This window comes from Zeugodacus cucurbitae, chromosome 2 (assembly GCF_028554725.1).
Source record: "Zeugodacus cucurbitae isolate PBARC_wt_2022May chromosome 2, idZeuCucr1.2, whole genome shotgun sequence".
NCBI lineage: Eukaryota > Metazoa > Arthropoda > Insecta > Diptera > Tephritidae > Zeugodacus > Zeugodacus cucurbitae.
The window spans coordinates 27,541,705-27,558,829 of NC_071667.1; the positions used below are offsets into that span (position 1 = coordinate 27,541,705).

The following is a 17,125-nucleotide window of genomic DNA, read 5'->3' on the forward strand; positions in this document are numbered from 1 at the left end:
AAGATTTTCCAAATATTCAAGAAGTCGCTGGAAGTACTGCACAGGACTTTAAAAGATCTTGATTGTCAATGAACGTTTTTGGTGGAGCCAGGATTCTGTTAACAGGTGATTTACGCCAGCCAATTATTCCTGGATCAACTGTTACTGACGGGCTAATCGCAAGAGAAGTTTTCCTGACATGAAACCTCAATATGATAACCATAAATGACTGATTCAATGACCTATATTGGATAAAAGATATCGATGATCTTAATGCAACAATTTAGAATTTCGGTCCAAGAGAGTTGACACAGCTACAAACCAGGATGACGTAGTCAATTATCCAAAACTATTTAAAATTGCCTATACTATCACCACTCACTTTGCAATTAAAAGTAGTGTGAGTTGTCATCATGCTGCGTAACATAAATCAACCTCGAGTAATCAATATCCTCGCCGAAGCCAAGATTGGACCAACTTAATTTAATGTATACCTTAGCCACAAAAACGTGTGGCCGGGTCTGCTAGTGTTTGATAAATTGCAAAAATTTTATGAATTTAAAATTTGTTGAATTTGTAAAGTGCACAGAATAGGACTGTTATTCTCATATATTTAGATTCCATTGATTTTTGTGAAATTCCGTGTAATTCAATTTTTGACGATAAGCCGAGCTCTCTCTCTCTCTCTCCCTCTCTCTTTCTCTCTCTCTCTCTCCCTCTCTCTTTCTCTCTCTCTCTCTCTCTCTCTAAATACTTTGCAACATAATCGATGACTTATGAAGAGCATAACGTTATTATCTATTTTGAAAATTCATCACCATCACACAAATTTTGAAGCTTTGCCAAGACAGCAAACAGTTGTTAAATAGCTTCCATAATGAAAGTACTAGTAAATTCTTTGCCGCACTTCATCTTCATCATCTTCACAATAGTGATAACAGTGCAAACAAAAATGATATTAAAAGCTGGTAAAAATAACAGTAAAAAAAAAAAAACATTTTTAACAGTTTTTTCTTTAAATTTGACAGAGGGCGAGCCATGCGAATGTAAGTTTGAGAACTGCACTTGTAAAACACGCAGTAATTGCGACGTGCTGAGCCAAGAGGATGATATATCACCATGTGATATAAGAAGGGGTACCATTTGCTGTCCCGAAGAGCCTAACTACATCATCAATATCCCACCTGTATTGATGTCAGAATTGGGTGAGAAGTAAAATTTTACAGGATCGAAATTTGGTGTACATATGTGAATTTATCGATCGCATTTATTTTTGTAAATTTCCAGCCTGTGAAAGTTACACGAAAATTACATCTAAAGAATGTCCCCAAAAATTTATAACGGGCGGAGAAAGAGCTAAATTGAAGGAATTTCCACCAGCTGCTTTGCTAGGCAACTTCAACCCTACAACTAACGAAACTACGTGGTTCTGTGGCGGTACGCTGATAAGTGAACGCTTCGTTTTGACTGCGAGTCACTGTGGGAATGGGTAGATGAATAAAATATTACAAAAATATTCTGTTTCCTAAATTTTGCTGTAATGAAATCAGGGTCCATAGCAATAAGCCAGTCTGTGATTAGTTTTGCAAGTATTTCAAAAGCGAGAACTATTCAGAAGGTACATCTCGTAAATATACAATATGTATATGAATACATGTTTTAACGTCTTTAAATAAAACTTTATGCGAAGTAAATAACCAAACCTGTGCATAAATCTATATTTAACAGTAATAAAATGTATGTTTTATTGAAAATTTCCATACCTCGAAGTTTTTTTGTGGATTATGCTGATTCGAGTTAGAGAAGTTCCACTGTACATTACGAATAGAATACCATCTCATGGTTTCATAAAGATTTCTTAATTTTTACTCAAGTTATCGTTTGCATGGACAGACGGACAGACAGACGGAGTTCAGTTCTACTCGTCATCCTGATCATTTTGATACCTATCACAAACAACTATTATACTCTGTTCAATATGTTGAGAAAATATAAAAACTTATTACATGTATGCGGTGCCGAATATAAACCTTTTTAAAAATGCATTTACCAAATTTTGTTCTCAGTATAATATCGTATAGATATCGTAGAGCCTCTATTCTCAAGCATGTTTTGGACCCAGGCAAAGTTTATTATCAGTCGATGCTGGACCACAAATCTACATATAAATTTAAATTGTTCTCAAAAAGTTGTTCAAAGTGCCGCTAATCAAACAGGTTTTGGCAGATTATAATTTCAAGTTTATACCAGGTCTAGTAATCATATTTGCTCTACAAATATTGGTAAAATAAAATGAACTATAATTTAAAAACAAAACAAAAAAATCGATGATCTAGATTTCTATCTCGCATCACAGTGGTCACCGCAATAAAAAATCAGATGAAAATCTCAAAACGCGCTATAATTATAATTATAATATGAAATCGAAATTCTGACCCACTTTTGACAAAATGGAAAGTCCAAAAAGAATTCTGAAGTGTTAATAGAAATCGTAGATAATCGGACAGAACTTTGTGCATACAAATATTGATTTGAATCTATAAACGCAAGAAGAAACATTCGCTTTGCTTTGGATGGACTCTGTATAATCAGCCTAATGTATTCCAGATACGAATTGTTTACGAATTGACCGAGAATACCTGATCGGTTGCATAGTTTAAAAAACGCAGTTACTGTGGTTTTTGATTAACGTACTGCAGTGGCGAACGCAGGAAAAAAATTTGGGGGGGTTTTAGGTAAAAAGACAATGTTTCATAATTTTATTCACAAATTGAAGTCTAATCTTCTTTTATTTTGGGCCATAACATTTAAAATCTCTTCCTCCGTCACGTCTATATCTCTATGGATATTCACGAGAGCCATTCCGTTCAGGCGTGCTTCTCCAGTTTTATTTCTTAAATATGTTTTAAGCCTGCAAAGTGAGGAAAACGGGCGTTCACTTGAAGCGACAGATATAGAGATTGTTGCTCCAATCTTTAAAAAACGATGCACTGTTTTGAAAATTTTCATTTGAAAAACAAATAATAAGTAAAGTTGTGTATCTAATTCAGACCAGTTTTTTTTTTGTTATTTTTATTAAAAATATAGACATTTTAGTTAAGACACTCAAGTATTTTTTTGCAAATAGCATAATTTTGTATAATTTAAATTTATTTCACAACAGTTTGCTCATGGAACGAAAACTGAAAGTCGAAACTGGAACGAACCTTATTGGTGACTTTTCAGTTCAGAACTAATTTTCAAAAGAAGTCCATTTTCGACTCACAATTCCCCTTAAATCTAAAAAAACCAGTTCAGCAGCCACAGAGTTATAAGGCAAACTCATTACTTTGAAGCAAATTAAAAAAATGTCTCTGTCCAGTTTATATTTTTCTGGGTTTTTTAATTGGCCTACATTCCCACAACTTTTTAATACTATCCAGATACAATAGGTTTGTTTTTAGTTTAACATTTTCATAGTTTCAAAAAATTAAATTCTATCAGCAGAAAAGTATCAAAATAGGCCGTTTGTGAACAAAAAAAGGTATCAAATCACAAAATTTAGAAAAAAAAGTATCAAAAAAGATACAAATGTATCAAAACGGCAACGCAGTTAGTGACTAATGTATTCATTTATTTTACATATTAATACATCGTCGGCAGAAAGATTGCTTTGAAAACAACAAATTACAATTTTTCAAATGACTATGTATAATTAAAATCTATTATTTAAAAATAGAAAAATAGAAAAATTTAACCCCCCCCCCAAAGTTGGGGGGGTTTTAACACCCCAAAACCCTCCCCTGCGTTCGCCCCTAACGCACTGTAGAACAGTCTCTTCCGTGAAATAAACACGTTCTTCATTTACAGAGTCTCTTCGTATATCGGAAAGCTAAAAATACGCCAAACTTCTTCATTGCTGCGAATGAATTCGCTCATTTGATATCGGGTTATCACTACCTTTATGGAGATATGTATTTGCATATATATTTTATGGATTTCACCCATAGATTGTCAATGTCAACGGTTGTACCATTACATGCGTAATTGATGTGATTAACCACCATGTTCAGTCTCTCTAAGACGCTACAATTGATATTCCTTACACAATTTTTTGGACAACTTTTCGTACATTTTCCATTGTCTAAGTTTATAACACCGCATGGACCATGGATCATGTTGGCTGTAACAATATCATACAATTCTTGATCGATATTCCGATCCGGAATTTCTATGGGAGATAATTTTATAAATTTCAGACTGTACATATATTGCCAAATACAGAGGAATGTATAATCAAGTTCAACAACGATTCGTTGGTTTTAGTTATTCCAGCTACATTACAAACAATAGCATCTTGAAAATGAATGTAGTCGTCAGCTCAATGTTTCATTTTGGACATGGAGACATGGAGCTCAGTGACATGCTAATGTACAGTAGCATTATGTATATAACGAATACAGAAAATGTATATATATAATTATTATCGTTTTAATTGATTTATGTGAAATTCCGTGAAATTCTATTTTTGACGATAAGCCGAGCCTTCTATCTATCTTGAATATTACTCAGCATCTACACACACATATTTTGAAGCTTTGCCAAGACAGCAGACATTGGGCCTCATGCATAAAACGTGAGCTTGAGCTCGGACTCGATTTTTTGAGTAAAAGGTGCTTGTCGTATGCATAATAAAATTTGATGTGTTTGCTTTTACTCGCTGCTTCTGTTTGATCTCATCTTGCTCAGTTTGAACGAAGTTAGATGAGCTAGTGCTCATTGTCATATGCATAAAAACAAGCTTTTGCTTTCTTTTATGAGCTCTTGCTCAAATTTTGTTGAGGCTGCCTTATAGTTGACTCGCGTACACTCGGAGTCGCGTTTTTGAGGAGTCAGAAGAAACACATAGTGGTGCCCTCAGTAACATTGATAAAATTTTATTTTTTGTGCAGATCCTGGATTCCAAAATGGTATAACCACAAAGTTGCTACGAGAGTATAATAGTTTTGTTTACAAACTAAAAGAGTTAGATATAGAGTTTTATTTATACCAAAGTCATCATGGTGACGAGTAGAGTTCAAATCTGGATATCTGTCTTCTATCCGTCCGTCCGTCCGTCTGTGCAAACTCTAACCTTGAGTAAAAATAGTCACATATCTTGATAAAACTTGGTACACGTGTTTCTTGGCACCATAGGAAGGTTGTTTTCGAAGATGGGCTAAACCGGTCCACCGCCACGTCCACAAAATGGCGGAACCCGAAAAGGCAAAAAGTGCCATAACTAAGCCATAAATAAAGCTATGAAAGTAAAAAATACAAAGGATCGCACTGTAAAGTGGCATATTTGGATGTAATTTTTGTACAGATCTCGTAAACTACTAAAGCTATATCAACCAAACTTTCTAAAACCATTTCTTTTAATCGGATTATAACCACACCCACCTCCCATACAAAGGTTATGTTGAAAACTATTAAAAATGCTTTAATTCAGTAAAGGAAAATACCAGAAACCTGAAATCATTACTACAACTTCATTATAAAGATGGTACATAAGTGCTTCACTCAAATTGGTATCCAAATTTTAAATTGGCTCCTCCCACTTATGGGTCCAAAACCATATCACAGAAACTAATCCACCAATTTCAATGAAATTCGGTTCATAATAATTTCCTGCCATCCCAATAATATGTTGTGAAAATAGGTCAAATCGGTTCACAACAACACACACTTCCTATATATCAGAACTGTGAAGTCAATCTGAATCGTTTACTTTACAATATATAAAGTAAGCACTAGTGAAGATATCAGAACAGAACTTTGCACAAATAATGCATTTATAGTGTGGCATCGCCCTTCTAAAAACCGAAATTGGACCATTAGTTTTCAGGATCCCATATATCGAACATGAGGACCTCATCTTCTAATCTTTTTTTACCGAAAATATTGGTAAGTCTCTCAGATATTTTGAAGAAATTTATGTGTAATATTTTTCTTCTAAGAATATGTATCCGTGACAAAAATGGATAAAATCGGGTCATAACTTAACCTAGCTCCCAAGTACCTAATATTAAGGTATCCAACTATCAAAGTGACGAATATGTGGATCAAATTGTGTGTTATATTAATAAAATTAATTGATTAATCGCAATTTAGAGAGTATAAAATATTCGGTTACAGCCGAAATTAGTGCTTTCCCCGTTAATTGAATACAGAATTTTTGCTCAATTTCTTTTACACATGTTTCTAGTGTTTTTTTTTATTTTTAATGCTTGGTAATTTACCCGTTTATTTATTTCTATTTTATTTTATTTAAGTTTCTATTGTATTATTATTATTTGATCCTACTTCTACTTCACTTTCACTTGACGACACGTTTGCACTTCTATATCAATTTCGTATGCATAAAAATGAGTTCAAACCAATTGCAATTACTTGAGCAAAGGGTGATCAAACATCTAATGTTATAGAAGTGCAAACGTGTCGTCAAGTGAAAGTGAAGTAGAAGTAGGATCAAATAAAAATAATAAAACAGAAACTAAACATTTAAAATAGAAACTGACATTTCTAAGTTTTTAGTAGAAAAACTAAAACAAAATAAATATTTGCTAGAAAAGGGTGAAAAGGGTGAATTAAGCATTAAAAATAAAAGAAACATACACTAGAAATATGTGTAAAAGAAATTGAGCAAAAATTGGGCATTCAATTAACGGGGAAAGCACTAAGTTCGGGTGTAACCGAACGCTTTATACTTTCTAAATTGCGATTAATCATTGTGTTACTATAACACACAATTTAACAAACATATTCGTCATATATGTATATTGTATAAAGTACATTGAAAGTTGGAAACCTTAATATTAGGTACATGGGAGCTAGGTGATGTTATGACCCAATTTTACCCATTTTTGTCACAGAAACATATTATTGGAAGAAAAATATTCCCTATAAATTTTGAACTTATGGTCCAATTTCGGTTTTTAGAAGGGCGATGCCACACTATAAATGCAGTATTTGTGCAAAGTTCCGTTCCGATATCTTCACTAGTGCTTACTTTATATATTGTAAAGTAAACGATTCAGATTGACTTCACAGTTCTAGTATATAGGAAGTAGGCGTGGTTGTGAACCGATTTGGCCTATTTTCACAACATATCATTGGGATGTAAGGAAACTATTACAAACCAAGTTTCATTGAAATCGGTCGAGTAGTTCCTGATATATGGTTTTTGACCCATAAGTGGGCCATGCCACGCCCATTTTCCATTTTGTATAAAAAATCTGAGTGCAGCTTCTATCTGCCATAGCTTATGTGAAATTTAGTGCTTCTGACGTTTTTCCTTAGCGAGTTAACCTACTTTTAGTAATTTTCAACCAAACCTTTGTATGGGAGGTGGGCGTGGTTATTATCCGATTTCTTTTATTTTTGGACTGCATTAAGAAGTGGCTAAAAGAAACGACTGCAGAAAGTTTGGTTTGGTTTGGTTAATATAGCTTAATTGGTTTGCGAGATATATACAAAAAACCTATTTGAGGGCGGGGCCACGCCCACTCCTCCAAAAAAAAATTACATCCAAATGTGCCCCTCCCTAATGCGATCCTGTGTTCCAAATTTAATTTTAACAACTTTATTTATGGCTTAGTTTTGACACTGTATATGTTTTCGGTTTCCGCCATTTTGTGAGCGTGGCAGTGGACCGATTTTGCCCATTTTCGAAAGCAACTTCCTCAGGGTGCCAAGGAATATGTGTTCCAGTTTCATTAATATATCTTAATTTTTACTCAAGTTATCGCTTGCATGGACAGACGCAATGACGGACGGACAGACATCCGGATTTCAAATCCACTCGTCATCCAGATCACTTATATATATATAACCCCATATCTAACTCTTTTATTTCTTGGTAACACAATCAACCGTTATGTGAACAAAACTACGATACTATGTGCAACATGTTGCGAGAGTATAAATATTCTTCTTCCTAAATTTTGCTGTAATGAAATCAGAGTCCATAGTAGTAAGCGAGTCTATGATTTAGTTTGCAAGTAGGGGCAGATTTGAAATGAAGTTATCGATATATTGGAATTTGTAACTCTCGTAAATATACCGTATTGGAACAAAGTCTTAAAAAGGTCGTTGCTGAAGCATATAGTTTTGCTGTTGAAGTGTTCAATAAAATTACAGTAGAAGTCGTAAAATAGACACAAAATAAAATCAAAAAGTTTTTTGAGGAATTAGAAATCGAGAGGATTGAATTAGAATAAAATTAAAATCATACAAAAATTTCAATATACAGTACTTTTCGTTTAATTGGCCCTATGGTTAATTGGTTTCCCCTTTTAATTGAACGGTGTTATCGGGCAAAAAATATAGCATATGAAAGCACATGTAAATTTTCTCGGATAATTGGACTCCGCTTAGTTGGTTCAAAATATATGTCATCAGAACTCATTTTCCTTTTAAATATCCCCGGTTAATTCCACCAAATAATATTGTTGAAAAAACGAATCTCTAATCAACACTGTATAATTTTTTAATAATAAATTTGAATAACAAATATGTAAGTATATGTACATATGTACATAAATAGATTCATAGATACCTATGTATGTAAGTACAATAAATTGTTATTGCATTTTTCCCTATAATGGTAAACAATATTCAAATAACTGAAAAACTTTAAGTGCACATACATATGTACACATGTATGCAGTCTAAGAGAGTTTAAGGGGTTGAAAACATGAGTACATTTACATTTCTTTTTATTGTATACAATCATATATCGTCGGCTTAACGTGCAAAGGTGCTAAGTGCCATTTTTGAATTATTAAATAAAACAAAAAAAACTGAGTAAAAATTGAAGTTCAAAATTTTTTTTTTATTTTTCTAACGCAGTTTTGTCAACTGTGATATTTCATTTAAGTACAAAAAAAAAATATAATAAAAAATTTAATGAGCGCCTTTATATAGGCCTTTTTTGGACTTAGCACATTTTCTGGAGTTATTTGCACTTGGATGTTTTGGACTTAGCACATTTTCGAAAAAGAAATATTGCAGTTGTTTTGCAAATGGCGTATTTTATTATCACAAAAAAATATTATACAGTCTTACTTCGTTGCTGTCGTTTAAAGGAATACATAAGTACTTAAATGGAAAATCTTTGTTTAAGCCTTAAACTTTAAGGTATCACAAAAAGTTATTAAAGTCAGCCTTAATTCATTGCTGTTTGGAAATTATAAATTAAGCAAAACAAAAATTATATTAAAAAAAGGGGGTATCACTCATGTGGCAGGTCGTCATAATATTGATGGTAGTCTCTTGGCAAAGAAGTTTTTAAATATTGCAAATCTGCGTATTTTCTTGCTGTTAATTGTCTTCTTTCTTGGTGAAGCTGTGGCAAATTAGACGAATCCGTTGGCACAACACTTCTGTCCACTCTTTGTTGTAAATAGTTCCATGGCTCGGGAAAACGCAATTTATAAAATATTTCCCTTTCCGGTGTGTATTTAATCGCACGAATATCGGGTACTTTTGATTCACCCTTTCCGCGACCAGAACGAATTGTTTTTAAAAATTGTATACCCTTGAAACAGTTGAAAAAAGTATGATCCAAATACTCTACCATATAAGGTGTAGGTTTCTTTCGAGCATTCTGACATATTTGAATATACTCTGCTGGTACATTAACAATTCGGTGTTTAATAACACGCTCGATAACTGAATGTACGCTGTCAGCTTCCATTTGGGTGTGCCCCGTTTCTAGTATTTTTTGCTCAATTATTACGCCATGTTTAATGGATGTATTGAGCAAAGCGTTACTCATAGAAACATTCCTATTCTGGTACGTACATCCATCACTATAAAGAATAATTTTCGTAGCAGCTGCATTCTCGGTAAGATTTGGAATTATTTTATTCTCGATGAAGTACACCCAAATGCTAGCAAATTCTTCGGCAGATAATCCACCTTCTACTTCGTTCCATATGAAGCAATAAGCATCACGATTTATCAAATTGTAAAACACCAAATTATGGACTTGCATCTTCGTGCGGTAATAAAGGCTGCTTACTTGGCATTTTGGTGTCATTAAGACCGCTTGCAGATCAATAGTGAACACGAAGGTTTCTTCGATTTTGTCCTTTTGTTTCTCTTCCCTAGCTTCATGTTTTTTTGCCTGGTGAAGATTGTAGACGTCATCCAAAATATCTCCAACAGTATGTCGCGCACAGATTTCGCACTAGTCTTTTTTAGGGAAGAATAGACCAAGCTTTTGATCCGCAAAGGCGTTATAAAATGCTGAAATAGAGAGTGGGGATTTTCCATGTGCATTACACCAATCCTTTACGTAAAATTCGAAGAGTTGTTTTTTTGACGACCATTCTGGCAAAAGATATTTTTTTTGAGTTGTTGCACGGCAGTAATGTGATTTCATGGTTGGCAGAGAATTCAAAAACGAATTAACGAATTAACTATTTCACTTACGTAAATCTTAAGCTTGTTCGTCGCGCTTATATACTTTTTTTCTAACCAATTTTTCTAGTCGTTCGGGAGCACGATTGCCGCTTCTTCAACCCCAAGTATCACAAAAAAATATCTAAGCGAAGTGTCGAATAACACAGCAGCTATGCAGTGTTACCTAGCAAAAAAGACAAAGCACACTTTAGGTAGCAATCACATTGTCATGTGGACTTAGCCCGCGCGATTTGACAGTTGCGGACTTAGCACTTTTGCACACCACTGCCCAAAATAGCTTTAAAATAAAGTAAACCAATTTTTTTTTTGTAGCTGATGTGTTTTATGTTTTTTTTTAATAAACGAATGAAAAAAGAAAAGATTAAAAACTGAATTCTTGATAGATTTTGAACAAAGAAACTAACTTTTGTGGTAACATTTTCGCCATATACTGTACTGACTCGAAAAATAGTTGTAATAAAGCATGTGTGGACATTTTTCAACAAAATCGCTTCATAACTTTTCAAGAAATCGTGTCCACTGACTTCAAAATTCGAGTTTTGAGATAAATCCGTTTAAAGTTTCACATTCTTGAAATTTTAATCATATCGATTTCATACTTTTGGATAATATTTTAATATTGTACAATTTAATAAGACAAAAAACTTTCAAATTTTGATAAATAAACGTGATTCCTGTATTTTGTTTTTATTGAACAAATTGTTCAATTAAGCGAGTATCTGTTAATTGATTCCCCGGTTAATTGAACGAAAATTTGTGCAAATTTTGATGTGCAATTAAGCGAAAAGTACTGTATTTATTAGCTAATTATTAACTGTAAACTGTTTACAGTGGTGACATAAATGTCGTGTGACTTGGCGATGTGGACTTCAGCACTACGAAAGATGGTGTGGGAGTACAGCAGTTCTCAGTCAGCAGAGCGGAAAAACCTACGACACATGCAAAGGTGACTTCGGTGAACCTATACTTATAACATTTCCCAACTATCTGGAATATAGATGTTTGTATATGGTCGCCGGTGTAGTATTGTTAGGCCGGGAGCTATGTGGAGCATAAATACAAATGTTACAGCTTTTGTAAATTTCATCGAATTTAATGTGCGGCCAAATAATACACAAGAAGTAAGGATGGGCTAAGTTCGGGTGTAACCGAACATTATGTACTCTCGCAATTTATTTATATAGTTTTACTATTAAAAAAATTTCGCAAACTTTGAAGTTCTCATGTTCGATATCTGGGGCCTTGAAAAGTTATAGTCCGATTTTGGTGATTTTTATATAGGCTATACCACACTAGAAATGACATCTTCTGACATATTCACAGGTGCTTAACTTATATATTGTAAAGTGAACGAATCAGTTGGACTTCTAATTTATGGTACAAGTAAATGGTTCGAACCGAGTTTCGATGAAATTGGTCGAGTACTTTCGGAGATTTGGTTGTTAACCCATAAGTGGGCGGGGCCATGCCCATTTAAAAGTTTGTGTTCAAATTTGAGTGATGGCCCTTCTGTGCCATCTTAACCATGAAATTTAAATTTTCTGGTTTTCCTTACTGAATTAAAGTATGTATGTCTAATAGTTTTCAATATAACGTAGGCGTTGTTATAATCCGATTTCCTCTATTTTTAAGAAAGTGGCTAGAGGAAATGAGCCTAGAGAGGTTGGTTGATATAGCCTTATATATGATATATGTTCAAAAGACTTAGTAGAGGGCGGCGCCACGCTCACTTTCCAAAAAAAATACTTTCAAATATGACCCTTCCTAGTAGGATTCTTTGTACCAAATTTTACTTTCATAACTTTATTAATGGCTTAGTTCAAGCTCTTAATATTTTGGAGGTTACCATTTAGTGGGCGTGGTAATGGGTCGATTATGTCCATATGCAATACCAACCTCCGGGTGTCAATATGTGTACCAAGTTTCATGCAGATATTTCAATTTTTACTCAAGTTATCGCACGGACAGACCGACATACAGACGGATTTTAAATCTACTTGTCATCCTGATCACTTTGGTATTTGTATGTATATAACCCTATGTCTAACTATTTTAGTTCTGGGTGATACAAACAACCGTTAGTTGAACAAAACTATTATACTCTATGCAACATGTTGCAAGAATATAAATATTCTCAATTAGGTAACATGTATGAATGTAGGTACTGATCATGTTAATACAGTATTAAGTCACCATACCGATAGCGGCAATTCTTATTTTTCTTCTTTCCTTCTTTTATAAGAGTGGAGATTATCTTCAAAATCTCAACAAGTTATTGAACAAAACTGCGCATATATGAATCAAACTGTGTTTTATAAGGTGAATAGAAGAATTCATGTGTTAAGCTTTGAAGAAATAAAAAAAGTAAAAAAAGTGATTTAAGTGTAATTCGAAAAATGTAGAAGAATCGACCAAATATGGCCTATGCCGATGCTGAATTTTGTGGCCGATTAAGGAATCAACTCTACTTTGAAGTTTAGAGCTTCTACGAGTACACTTGTATGCTGTAAATTCTCAAATGTCTTGCAATTCGTGTTGCGAGGGTATAAAAATACTAGTCATGTGCAAAGATATATGACAATATTGCAGTAGCTTAACATATTATATATACAATGAATAGGATCACCAGGAATTTAGTAGTTCAAATGAATGTACCCCTATTGAATGCAAAACATACATTAATTAAACCAATTGAAGACGGAAATGCTGGTTTATATTTTCTGAATGCCCCTGGCGGAACTAGAAAGAGATTCCTCATGTCATTAGTTTAAGCCACTAAATAAATGTTTTCTTCAAATAAACGAACCTATGGCATTATGTGAAGAGACTTCAAACATCAGAAACAAGCATGAGAGTTGCATTGCTGAACAATACATCTGTTAAAGATTTATCTGAACAATTGCTGATGGATGCTATTGATAATGGTCCAGTACCTGTCGACGAATCGAGCGAATAGATTTCATTTCCCTCGAATTTCGGCCCCCTCGGAAAACGACCTAATCAACAAAGTATGCCAAAACTTCATTACCAACCACAAAAGTAATTGATGGTCGAGTGAGCGCGTAATTGTGGAAGCCAAGCATAAAGATTTAGATGACTTAAGCTACATAAGTCAGAATGTGATCATTAGTATACTTAATTCTTTCAAACCTATAGATTGTGTAATAAACGAAGATGAAGCCACCAACTATTCAATTATATTTTTAAACTCCTTGGATGTGCCTGGCTTACCACCGCGCAATTTACGACTAATGATTGGATCCGTATTAATCATGCTTCGAAACGTTAACCAACCAAAATTTTGCAACGGAAAGCGTTTGATAGTAAAAAAATAGATGAACAATGTGATATATGCGATGATTCTCAAAGAAAAGTTCGAAGGTGAAGAAGTTCTCATTTCGATCCCGTTGATCCTAACCGATATACCGTTTCAGTTTAAACGATTTCAATTTTCGTTCGCTATGACCAGGCCAATTTTTGAAAGTTTGTGGTTTGAATCAAGACAATTGAAGTTTTTCCAATGGTCAATTATATGTGGCATGTTCTCGGGTCGGGTCTGCATTATTGGCCCTTGCGCCAGATCATAAAACGAAAAATGTCGTCCAAATACAAGGTGCATCAAAATACATAGACTCACTGCATTATGATATAATGCTAGAAGGGACTGTTGCCACTAGGTTCTGTTGATGTAACTTCAGTAGTCGAAAAAATTAAAATCACAGTTCCCCTCCCTGCTGCTCAATTTATTGCTTAACACTTCATAGTTTTTCGATTAATATCATTTTGTGCATCGAATCTAATAAAGATAGATACTTGAATTTTTACTCGACTTATTACTTGCAAGGATGGATAGACAGACGGAATTCAATTGTTCTTGTTATCGTAATTTTAATACACATTCACAGATATATTTATGTATTATATATAAATCTATATCTATTGCATTTAACATGAGAGAGCTCTACCAATTTCTATATAATATATGTAAATTAGGGTGTCCCAAAAACATTAAAGTATTTTTTACGCATACCCGGAGCCATAAGGTTCATTCTTTTGTAAGTTTAATCTTGCTTTAAATTCCATATTTTGGTAAATAAATCAAAAGTAAAGCATGGTTCACCTGGCTTCAAATGAAGACCAAGCACAGTCTTTATGGCGAAATAACGATTCGTTTCAAGATGCCAAAAAAGAATTTCATGATTTCATTACAGTTGAAGAGGAGCAAAAGCAATTTTTATTACGCTGTGTACAATTCTGGAAGAGTTATCGTGACTGTAAAAAAGAAACCTTAAAAATAAAATTGGTTTTGGGTATATTAGGGTTTTATTAACTAAATAAGCTCGAACTTCTAAAAATATCTATCTGTCTATCTACATACATATATATATCCAATACAACTTAGAGGGTTTGCAATTTAATTTTCGAGAATAAATCTATCTGTAAAACCCTAACGTATATGTACATATCCACATATTTACACTCGTAATTTAGATTCCATTATCGGTTTAATTGATTTCTGTGAAATCCTATTTTTCTCTTTGTCTCTCTCTAAATACTTTGCAACATAATCGACGATCGATCTTTGCTAGATAGCAGACAGTTTGTAAATAGCTTTCATTATGAAAGTACTAGTGAAATATTTGCCGCACTTGATCTTCCTCATCTTCACATTAGTGATAACAGTACAAGCAAAAGAGAAATTAAAAGATGGTAAAAATAACAGTCTAAAAAAGAAGGCATATTTCATGGTTTTTTTTTTTAATTTATCAGAAGGCGAGCCATGCGAATGTAAGTTTGAGAACTGCACTTGTAAAACATTCAGTAATTGCGACGTGCTGAGCCAAGAGGGTGATATATCATATTGTAATAGAAGAAGGGGTATCGTTTGCTGTCCCGAAGAGCCTAACTACATAATCAATATCCCTCCAGTATTGAAGTCAGAATTGGGTGAGGAGTAAAATTTTACTGAATTGAATTTCGATCTGATTTATTTTTGAAAATGTTCAGCCTGTGAAAGATACACGAAAATGACATCTAAAGAATGTCCCCAAAAATTTATAACGGGCGGAGAAAGAGCTAAATTGAAGGAATTTCCACCAGCTGCTTTGCTAGGCAACTTCAACCCTACGACTAACGAAACTAAATGGTTCTGTGGCGGTACGCTGATAAGTGAACGCTTCGTTTTGACTGCGAGTCACTGTGCATTTGGGTAAGTGAAGAAAATTACACAATAATATTTTGCTATAATGAAATCAGATTTGAAATGTCTTAGCTAAAGTTATCGAGATATTGGAATTCGTACATCTCGTAAATATACCATATTGGTACAGTCTTAAAAAGGTCGTTGCTGAAGCATACAGTTTTGTTGTTCCGTTGAAGCTTTCTATAGAATTACATTAGAAGTCGTAAAATAGACACAAAGTAAAATCGATAAGTTATTTGAGGAATCAGAAATCCAGAAGATTGAATTAGCATAAAATTAAAATCTTACAAAAATATCAAAATATTTATTAGCTATTATTAGCTGTAAACTGTTTACAGTGGTGACATAAATATTGTTCGACTTGGCGATGTGGACTTCAGCACCACGAAAGATGATGGGGGAGTCCAGCAGTTCTCAGTAAGTAGAGCGATATCGCACTCGAGATACAACCGTACAAAGTACTACGATATAATGTTGTTGGAATTGAATGGCACAGTCACTTTCACCGACTATGTTCAACCCGCTTGTATACTCACATCAAATTTTATGGCATACAACAAAGACGAGTATTGGGCCGTTGGTTGGGGTTACACTGGCGAATCGGAGGAAATGTCTCCACAATTGCGTCGCGTCCTATTAAATAAAATGGACAATGACAATTGTACTCAGATTTCAAATATAATTCATGATTTGCAACGCGGTCTTCGTGATCGTATACAATTTTGTCTGCACGGAGAAACCACGGATACGTGCAAAGGTGACTCCGGTGGACCTATACTTATAAAATTTCCTCACTATCTGGAATACAAATGTTTGTATATGGTCGCCGGGGTAATATCGTTAGGCCAGCAAAAATGTGGTGAACAGGATATACCAAGTATAAATACAAATGTTACAACTTTTGTGGATTTCATCGAATTTCATGTGTGGCCAAATAAAAATTAATTAAAAAAAAACCAACAAAAATATGTGGAACAAGTAAATATGTAAATTGTTGATATGAAATACTTGAATTAAAAATTATGTTCAATAAAATTTGTCAAAATTATAGAGATATTCATTTCGTTTATCAAGTAAAGAAATAATGTTTTTTTTTTGTCCAACGCACAACAAACAAGTAAGTAGGAGTATTTTTTAAGATAACACACATGTTGAAGAACGTAAATCATTGTATATAGTATAATATAAGGAAGAAATTGTATGTAGAACAATTCCTGGACCAATTTCACTTACTTTTATACGCTTCCTTTATTTTGCTTTTATATTTTACATATTAGCCGATATAAATTGTAGAAAGCCCAACGAATGTTTCAAATACCTATAATTAGGTATATGGGAGCTAATGGAAATTATGAACCGATTTTAACCATTTTTGGTTAACATTGTTAGAAGAAAACAAATAAGGAAAGGCTAAGTTCGGTTGCAACCGAACATTTTATACTCGCAATTTATTGATATAGTCTTCGGCATAAATTCGGTTAGAATAACGAAAGT

General features: G+C 33.7%; 1 protein-coding gene across 3 annotated transcripts; it reads left to right on the forward strand.

Annotated features, from left to right (window-relative positions):
• The first annotated feature begins 807 nt into the window (after positions 1-807).
• LOC105213672 (venom protease) lies at positions 808-16,685 on the forward strand. Of its 3 annotated transcripts, XM_054235990.1 has the most exons (5): positions 811-947; positions 1,008-1,035; positions 1,072-1,184; positions 15,436-15,637; positions 15,970-16,685. In XM_054235990.1, the coding sequence occupies exons 1-5, from the start codon at positions 857-859 to the stop codon at positions 16,574-16,576; spliced, it is 1,041 nt and encodes a 346-aa protein (XP_054091965.1). In that variant the 5' UTR covers positions 811-856; the 3' UTR covers positions 16,577-16,685. The 3 variants fall into 3 exon arrangements, with proteins under 3 accessions (XP_054091964.1, XP_054091965.1, XP_011184961.1); XM_054235989.1 differs by having other exon boundaries at positions 808-947; positions 1,008-1,184; positions 15,970-16,681; XM_011186659.3 differs by lacking the exons at positions 811-947; positions 1,008-1,035; positions 1,072-1,184 and adding exons at positions 14,977-15,138; positions 15,199-15,375 and having other exon boundaries at positions 15,970-16,666.
• Positions 16,686-17,125: the final 440 nt, after the last annotated feature.

What these genes read in the sequence shown, in the direction of transcription:
- LOC105213672 (XM_054235989.1), top strand. Translation starts at nt 857, where the DNA reads ATGAAAGTACTAGTAAATTCTTTGCCGCACTTCATCTTCATCATCTTC. An exon ending in AAAAATGATATTAAAAGCTG is followed by an intron (nt 948 to 1,007) that starts GTAAAAATAACA and finishes TAAATTTGACAG; the next exon opens with AGGGCGAGCCATGCGAATGT. An exon ending in TGTATTGATGTCAGAATTGG is followed by an intron (nt 1,185 to 15,435) that starts GTGAGAAGTAAA and finishes GAAAATGTTCAG; the next exon opens with CCTGTGAAAGATACACGAAA.